At 57.3% G+C, this 7,667-nt stretch overlaps 3 protein-coding genes across 3 annotated transcripts; all 3 read left to right on the top strand.

The window, feature by feature from the left end:
- Window positions 1-927: 927 nt before the first annotated feature.
- Window positions 928-3,352, top strand: LOC102053856 (C-X-C motif chemokine 2-like). Its single transcript, XM_027799984.2, has 4 exons — window positions 928-1,032; window positions 1,409-1,538; window positions 2,294-2,377; window positions 2,933-3,352. The coding sequence occupies exons 1-4, from the start codon at window positions 945-947 to the stop codon at window positions 2,943-2,945; spliced, it is 315 nt and encodes a 104-aa protein (XP_027655785.2). The 5' UTR covers window positions 928-944; the 3' UTR covers window positions 2,946-3,352.
- A 917-nt stretch (window positions 3,353-4,269) lies between these two features.
- LOC102053683 (C-X-C motif chemokine 13) lies at window positions 4,270-5,448 on the top strand. The gene is made up of 4 exons (XM_055712435.1): window positions 4,270-4,421; window positions 4,664-4,793; window positions 4,954-5,037; window positions 5,144-5,448. The coding sequence occupies exons 1-4, from the start codon at window positions 4,358-4,360 to the stop codon at window positions 5,166-5,168; spliced, it is 303 nt and encodes a 100-aa protein (XP_055568410.1). The 5' UTR covers window positions 4,270-4,357; the 3' UTR covers window positions 5,169-5,448.
- Window positions 5,449-5,687: 239 nt separating this feature from the next.
- Window positions 5,688-7,400, top strand: LOC129736221 (C-X-C motif chemokine 2-like). The gene is made up of 4 exons (XM_055712351.1): window positions 5,688-5,842; window positions 6,374-6,509; window positions 6,871-6,954; window positions 7,072-7,400. Exons 1-4 carry the CDS (start codon window positions 5,779-5,781, stop codon window positions 7,199-7,201), a joined length of 414 nt encoding a protein of 137 aa, XP_055568326.1. The 5' UTR covers window positions 5,688-5,778; the 3' UTR covers window positions 7,202-7,400.
- Window positions 7,401-7,667: the final 267 nt, after the last annotated feature.

Genomic DNA, 7,667 nt, shown 5'->3' with positions numbered 1-7,667 from the left:
CCCCTGAGACTATCCCCAGTGCTGGCCCGTGGCTCCTTGCGCATCCACGTGGGGATTTGATCCCTACAGCATCTGGACATAACGTAGAGGGACATTTGCAAGGGAAACAGCGAGGCTGCAACCGTCTCCCTCCAGTCCTGACACGGCAAGGGGGGAGCTCGGGTCTCACCCTCACAGATCTCCCAGTCCATCCCAGCCCCGTTGCTTTTCTGCCACCGTTCTCTGGCATCCATCCATGTTTCGCTCCCAAGTTGCTGGTGCCAAGAGAGTCACTGCTGGTAAATGCCCACATCGGCACTTAGTCACAAATGTGGGGAGATGTAGGTTTGGTTTTTGCTGTAGCCACCGCACCAGTCATCTCTTGCATTTCATGGCTGGTTTACTCGTACGGCGAAGTGCGAGGTTTGAAGGTTCTGAGTGGAAGCGTATAGCAGAGAGGTTATTTTTCCACGGTAGGGTGCTAGGCATTTTTTGCTGATGTGAGAAATAGCAAAAATAGCGTGGGGGAATTATAGCCCTAAGAAAGAAATATGTAAATATCAGAGCATGGTAAAAAAAACCCTGCTTACCCGGGGCTTGCACTTTGATTTTATCCTGGGCTCTTCTTGTGGTCTGAGGAGTAAGCACTAAAGGGAACGAAGGGTGGTGGTTGCACAGACGCAGCTGATCAGAATCAGGGTGTGGGGAAGATTACGTGGGGAATCTAAATATGCCCTTTGTCCCAATGGCTGTTTTTAATCAATAATATTGTAAATTCAGCTTCTGGCCCGGCTGCGGGGAGCATCCGAGAAATTACGTCACCTCTTCTCACGGTCGGCTGGTCAGACGCGACTGCTGTAGTTTGAATCTTGTCACTTGTGTCGGAGCGTGACCCTCCTGAATAAATAGGGGTGTTTCTTCACCCTGTTTCTCAGACCTGCTCTGCGTTTGAGCCTGCTGCGAGGATGCGAGCGCTGGCTGGGGTGGGGACAGGAGCCCCCGCGCTCCTGGCGCTGCTGCTGCTGCTGGTGATGTCCCACTCAGCCTGTGCAGGTGAGCTTCCCAGGCTTGGCAGAGATACCCAGCCCCATGTGGTCCTCACCATGAGTGGGCATCACCTGCATCCTGTGCCAAAAGGGACAGGAGGAGACAGGGGCTCCTCCTGGCTGTGTAGCCCAGGGGTTTTCTCGTAGCCAAGGAAAAAGCAAGACCATCCTCGGTTAGGACCTGGTTCAGCTTTCAGGAGCTGTGTGAGAGCAGGGGACTGAGGTAGAGACACAGATAACAGTTTCTTACCATCGCCCCTGCGGTGTTGTCAGTGAAAGCATGGAAAGGGACAATTTATTTGGCCGTCAAAGAGGTTTGGGGTTGCTGCACCTCTGCCTAATGCTGTTTGTCTCAGTAAGTCGCTGCCTTCTGTCTTTCTCAGCCATCCTGGAGGTGAACGGAAACCTGAACTGTAGGTGTGTAAAGACAGCTTCAGGCTACATCAGCCCCAAGAGGTACGAGAGCATCGAGATAAGACCTGTGGGCAGCACCTGCAGGCGCACAGAGATCATGTAAGTGCCATGGGTGGCTTGCGGGGTGGAGAGCTGCTTTCTCCTCCAGGGCCAGCACTGCACCTTCGCTTCTGCAGCCACCCTGCTGCTCCGCTCCCTTTCTGTGGACTAAAGCTTTTGAAAAATGCCGGCAAGCTCACACGCGCTTCAGGGCTGAGAAACAGCAGGTCTCCTCTGGTGAAGGCAATGCACCTGAGCTAACCTGCCAGAGGTCCCCAGGACCTAAACGAACCTTTCCAGCGAGGGGAAGCATGGTCCCCAGGACCAAAATGAACCCTTCCAGCAAGGGGAAAAATGATTGCCTCGTACTGGTGCTTAGCGGAGGCTGTTTGGAGGAAGCGCACCCTCGCATACCCAGGCAGGATGAGCCACAACCCATTTTTCCATCACCGATATGCAACACTCCCGAGGGCAAACAGCATCTCGGGTCAAGCCCTTCTCTCATGACTAATGCGGTGCATGAAGCAGAAGTGTAAGATTTCTTTAACTGCTCAGTATCAATACATTTGTAAATCTACAGAGACAATTGTCTTGCAACAGTCACCTCTGGGCTTCAAGCACGGTCTCCGCTCTGCATGGGAACATGTTGCATCTTGCTTTTCCCTGCCGGTCCTGCGGCTTTCCCTGTTGCTAGCAGCTTTCTGCAATCCGCTGGTGCTGTGAATGAAAACTGAGCGTTGCAAATCTGCTCTGGCTGCTCGAACCCCTGCCTTTGGAGGGGAGGGCGATGCTCATAAAGTCTCCTTGCCTTTTAGAATTAAATTACAAGCCTCCGGGAAGGTGTGCGTAGATCCTGATGCCCCTTGGGTAAAGAAACTGCTGAAGCGTATTGCTAGCACGTAAGTTGCTTTGATGAAAAAAACCCTTTGGCACAGGCGGCCCTGGACAGCATCCCGCCACCTCTGCGGTCCCGGGCAGCGCTTGCCGCACCAAGGGCTCTCGGTGGGGCTGCCGGGGGCCAAGGGACCTGCTCCTGAGGTGAGGGGGGGGCAAAGCCTCGCTGTGCGAAGCAGCGCTGTGTCGCTCAGCATGCCGATGCTGCCGTCCGTGGGTTGCGCTCTGCCCAGCTGGTGCACCGTACGGCGCCTCTGGAAACATTTTGGTCCCCCCCCCTCCCCCCAAATAATAAATTGGGGAGCGGGTGGAAGGCAAGGCAGGAGCAAGGTTTGCTCGTTGCAAGCGCAGCGCTGTGTTGATGCCCGGCAGGGAAAGCCGCCCTCCCTTGTCGTGCCCGGGTTTGTGGCGCAGCGTAGGGGTGGCTGGGAGACGTCCCCGCCAGTGATGCCTGTCCCAGGGAAACAGTGGCGACTTCCCTTGGCTGGGGCAGGAGCTTCCTCCCCCGGCACCCGCTTTTCTCTGTGTTCATGCATTTCTCCTCCTTCTGCTTTTCGCAGGAAGAAAAAATAAGTTTCCTGCTAAGGAAGTTGGTGCTTCAGAGTGCCGAGACGGGCCGGCAGGCGATGTACCGGTGCACAGACCCTCACTTTGCCCTTGCTTCCCCCTGTCCCGAAAGCCCTGTGTCCGGCCCCAGCAGTGGGGGCAGCTCGCTGCAGACCCCAGCCCCGCGGCAGGTTCGTGGGGGTGTTTCCCCTCTGCTGTCCATCCCTGGATCGGTGGGACCACGAACCCGTGATGTATTTCCTTGCCTATAGACTGCGAAGACTCCCTCTGCCAGGGGCCTCTGCAGGAAGGACGTGGTGACTCCAGGCGCAGCCCCCATCCACAGTGTGTCACTGGGATTTTTCCTACACGGTGTGGCATGTCCTGCCCAGAGAGCTCAAGACAAATAAAATCCAGGTTCTTTTCTTCTGCTCTATTTTTCCCTGGATCCCCTTGCTACAAAGAGCTTTGGCAGAGCTTTGACAGACCCTGCTGTCGTAGCCTTCCTGGAACTGAATTTGCCATTGTTTACACCCACTGCTCTCGTATTGATGCTCTTTCACAGATATGCCACAGGCATTAAAATGGGCATTTGAATATACATCAGGGGAGGTATCTCTGCTATAGGTGGGGGAAGGAGGGCAGCACCCAGGGGTGTCACGCACAACAAAACCCCCTTTTACACAGAGAAACAAGCCAGGGGCAGAGAAAGGTTTGTCCAAGGCAGCAGCGGTGGCTGGGATGGGTGTCCCAGCCCTGAACTGCCAGCAAGTGCCCGGCATCCCTGGTGCAGCTGGTGGGAAGCAAAGTTCCTTCCCAGCACAACCCACTGCCTCCCTCGGTGCTGGCTCGAGGGCACAGTGCTGCTGGCAGGGAGCCAGGCGATACAGCTGATGTGCCCCACATCCAAGCCCCGGTGTCTGTGGTGGGGCTGGGGTCTGCAGGCAGCTGTGAGGCTTTTGAAAGGAGAAAAGGCCAATAAGGAATTATAGGGGATGGGTGCGAGGTCGCCCGGCAGGGTTTTGGGATAATCGGCCACAGCAGCGGAGGGGAAGAGCAAAAGCAAAGGCTACCAAAGCTAGGATGCACCTTGCAGGGGGGAAATCTGCTTCGAGAGAAATGAGTAACAGCTGATCGGGCAGAAGAAAAAAACACCCCAAAAACCCTCCCGGCTGCCTGGGCTAAGAATAAACATCAGGGGAAATAACCAATATATCTTTGCAAGACCTGGCTTCATAGGAAGGGGAAAACGGAGCGGGTTTCGGGAAGCCTGGACCCCACCAAGCCTTTTCATCAGAGTGTTGCAAACTCAGCGAGGGAGACGGGTAAAAACCACGCCAACCCCGCCGGCCCCTGGGGCCTCCCATCCACACCGCCTCACTTCTCCTATTTTCCGGCTCAAATAGGGGGATGCTGCTGGTGCCAGGGATGGGGCCGGCATGGCTGCGCGGGTGGCCCTGCTGCTGGGGGTGCTGCTGGTGACCCACCGCCCTGGGGGTGCAGGTGAGGCTCCCCGTGCCCCTGTGGCTGGAGGATGCTGGGGGGGATGTGGGTGGGTGGGTGTGAGGTTTTCGGAGGTGGCATCCCACCGCTGTCTCCAAGGTTTAAATACCACCAAGGCTCTTTTGCAAGCAAATGTGGTGACCCTGCTGGGACGTGGCAGGAGATGCATTGCCCAGAAAGGGTTTTGGGGATGGCAGTGGGTTTTTGGGTGATGGGTGAGCTGCGGCTGTATGCCCCTCCAGCTCTCCTGGAAGCCAATGGCAACCTGAGCTGCCGCTGTGCCAAGACCACCAGGACCTTCATCCCCCCATGGAAATACAGCAGCATCGAGGTCCGGCCAGTGGGGAGCAGCTGCTGGCGCCAAGAGGTGATGTAAGTGGCTCCGGGGGGGTCCAAGCTCTCTGCTCCCCTCCGTCCGTCTTGGATTAGTTCCGTTTCATGCTCTTTTTCTTTCTGAGAAGTACAAGAGGGCTTGGCTGCTCGAGCCCCCCTACTGCAGGAGAGGGAAGCTTAAATGCTGCGTGTTTTCTAGGATCAAGCTAAAAAGCCGGGAGAGAGTCTGTGTGGATCCTGACACCCCTTGGGTGAAGAAACTCCTGCAGGACCTCGCAAACCTGTAAGCCCCGCTCCACCCCCAGCAAAAGGGGCTCACGGTGGGACCAGGGACATCCCATGGGGACCGCTCTTCACACATTTCTCCCCCCGCCTTCTGCTTTTGGCAGGAGGAAGAAAGAGGCTCCCCACTGAGGAAGCTGCCACCGGCGGGATGGCCAGATGTGCCAGGCCCCAAACTGGACACCCCTCCCCCCCCGCCTCCCCTGCATCCCACTGCATCCCGCTGCATCCTTGCCCCAGTGTGGGGGGAGCATGCCACTGCGTGGTGCCCTGAGCCCCTTCTTCCTCTGCATTTTATACATTTAAGCCCTTAAAACCACAGTCTCCGCTTCCCTGTGATGATCTGCTGGATGTCCCCTGCGGGCACAACCTCAGAGGTCCCAATAAAGGCAGCAGCTCTCGGTCACTGTCACTTGCGTCCCTTCCTGCAGCATGCCAGGGCACGGGGGTGTGCAGGGGAGCTGGTCCCCGCGGGGTGGGGAGCGGAGCGGGGGGCACCGGCGCTTCTCCATGGAGAAACATGGAGCAAGCAGGAGGGGTTTGGAGGTGACCACAGCCGTTTCTGCCTTTGTCGGCGGGGAGGTGGTGTGGGCCACGTGCGATGGGGGAAGCGACGGCAGGGAAGTCGAAGCATGGGGCAGCTTCTTTCTCCCCCCCCTGCCCCGGCGTTTCCCAGCCTGCAAAATCCCCGGCGCGGCAGGCTATAAAGAGGGCTCCGCGGCAGCGGGGGCTGGCGGTGAGGATGGGGCTGCTGCCGGCAGCGCTGGCCCTGGCCCTGCTCATGAGCAACTTGGTGCCGGGGTGCGGTGAGTAACCTTGGGGTGTCTGTCTGTCTCCCCCTCCGAATCCCGAAGCTGGGTGCCCCCGGTGGGGCTGGCCGTGGGCTCCTCTAAGCTTTCAAACTTGTCTCTTGCCTATCTTCGGACTTGAGTTTCCTTTTTAAACCCGGTGGCTAAGCTGGAGGGGGACGCTCAGGACTGGGAGGGATTTGCCTGATGGGTTTAAGCTGCTTCTCTTCAAGACCCCCGTGAAACTCAAGCGCTTGGTGGGCCGGTGAAGGGCTTTAATTCATTAACTGTTGGTAAAGTTTGGAAAAGCTGAAGCTCCCCCCCCTCTGTATGGCTGAAAAGAAAGCTTTGAGACCATGCCAGGAGGGATGAGCGTTGCGTAGCCTCGCTGTTCTTGCTGCTGCAAACCCCACTAACACCAGCCCATGGCTGCAAACGGCCCTGTGGGCACCGGGGAGGGGACAGGACGGTGACATGGGGATGGTGGGGGTCCCAGTCTGCCTCCCCACGGGGGGCTGAGACAGGGCTGTGGATTGCTTTTGGGTGCAGGTCTGTCGCTGGAAAGCCTGCTGACCAACATGCGGTGCAAGTGCATCAAATCGACCGCCCAGATCATCAACTTGGGGCTGATCCTCGCCATCGACGTTACACCGCCGGGTATTCACTGTAGGAGGAAGGAGGTCATGTAAGTGGAAAGCCTGCAAACCAGCTCCTGCAAATTGCTTGCTCATGTACCGGTGCAAAAACAGGTGGGCGCTTGCACCCTCTCCAAAGCTCCCAGATCTCATGGTGACTCTTGCAAGGCACAGGCTGGTGCACAAGTGCCCGTTTTAACAGGGGTTACCCCCAGCGTGGCTCACAGAGGTCCAAAAGTTGTGTGTGGTTGAGGTCCAAAAAATCCCACCTACCTCCCGGCAAGGGTTGCAGGGCTGTGCTCATAGTCGTTCTGGGGAGGGAGAGGGGTTTTCTCTGCAGACGGCAGCGTGGTTAGAGAAGCTTTGAGCAAGAGGTGTGTGTGGGTCTGAGGGGGTCTTGTAACCTTGCAGCCTCACTCTGAAGAAAAATAAGAAGGTGTGTGTGGCCCCAGAGGCACCCTGGATCCAGCTGCTCATCCACAAGCTAACGCAGAGGTATGCAACACCCAGCAGCCAAAAAAACCAAGCAGCGTATCAAACGCATTGGCAAGACGGTCCCCTCTCCTCCTGACGAGTTTTATTTTCATTTCTTTCCTCCCACAAAATCTGCAGGAACACCATCAAGAAGGCCCGGCCACGGCGCAAGGCGGAGTGGTTGGCTGGGGGAGCAGAGCAGTGGTGCCAGCCCCCTCGCAGCCCCCCTGCCCCATATCTCCCTCTGTCCGGACACAGTAATAAATAACCAGCCGTGGTTATTTACTCCTATGCGGGGACAGCGGTGACACAGCCCCTCAGTGCTGAGATACGCTGGGTTTTGCGGTGTTAACGGCGACAGGAGCCTTCCTCGCTCGCCCCAAAACAAGGCTTCCCTCTCGGGCACCCGGCATCGCCCCCCGTGCAGGGCATCCTGGGCGCCGGCAATAAAAGGATGAACGTGCTTCCCCCCTCGGCTGCAACAGCTCCTTCTGCACGGATTTGTGTAAAAATTGGGATTTTGGGGGTTGGGGGAGTTAGACTGGACCACGGCACTGTGAAGCCCTCGGCTGCTTTGCCACAGGGCACTTCCGAACGCGCCGCCTTTCCTCTGCCCCGCGTTGTCGTGCCTTTTTCTGACTGCTCCTGGGAGGGTGTTGGCAGGAGTTGGATGGGGTCTGACCTCAGTGCTGGCTCCCAGCTGTGCAAGCACAGGAGAAACGGGAGATACTGGG

The sequence above is a fragment of the Falco cherrug genome, chromosome 1 (assembly GCF_023634085.1).
Source record: "Falco cherrug isolate bFalChe1 chromosome 1, bFalChe1.pri, whole genome shotgun sequence".
Taxonomy (NCBI): domain Eukaryota; kingdom Metazoa; phylum Chordata; class Aves; order Falconiformes; family Falconidae; genus Falco; species Falco cherrug.
The sequence above is the reverse complement of the archived record's forward strand: the minus strand, read 5'-3'. Positions and strand labels throughout refer to the sequence as shown.

Coding starts and splice junctions, on each gene's coding strand:
- LOC129736221 (XM_055712351.1), top strand. CDS start 5,779: ATGGGGCTGCTGCCGGCAGCGCTGGCCCTGGCCCTGCTCATGAGCAAC. Junction 6,510..6,870: donor TGTAGGAGGAAGGAGGTCAT/GTAAGTGGAAAG, acceptor GTAACCTTGCAG/CCTCACTCTGAAGAAAAATA. Junction 6,955..7,071: donor ATCCACAAGCTAACGCAGAG/GTATGCAACACC, acceptor CAAAATCTGCAG/GAACACCATCAAGAAGGCCC.
- LOC102053683 (XM_055712435.1), top strand. CDS start 4,358: ATGGCTGCGCGGGTGGCCCTGCTGCTGGGGGTGCTGCTGGTGACCCAC. Junction 4,422..4,663: donor CCACCGCCCTGGGGGTGCAG/GTGAGGCTCCCC, acceptor ATGCCCCTCCAG/CTCTCCTGGAAGCCAATGGC. Junction 5,038..5,143: donor CTGCAGGACCTCGCAAACCT/GTAAGCCCCGCT, acceptor TGCTTTTGGCAG/GAGGAAGAAAGAGGCTCCCC.
- LOC102053856 (XM_027799984.2), top strand. CDS start 945: ATGCGAGCGCTGGCTGGGGTGGGGACAGGAGCCCCCGCGCTCCTGGCG. Junction 1,033..1,408: donor GTCCCACTCAGCCTGTGCAG/GTGAGCTTCCCA, acceptor TGTCTTTCTCAG/CCATCCTGGAGGTGAACGGA. Junction 1,539..2,293: donor TGCAGGCGCACAGAGATCAT/GTAAGTGCCATG, acceptor CTTGCCTTTTAG/AATTAAATTACAAGCCTCCG.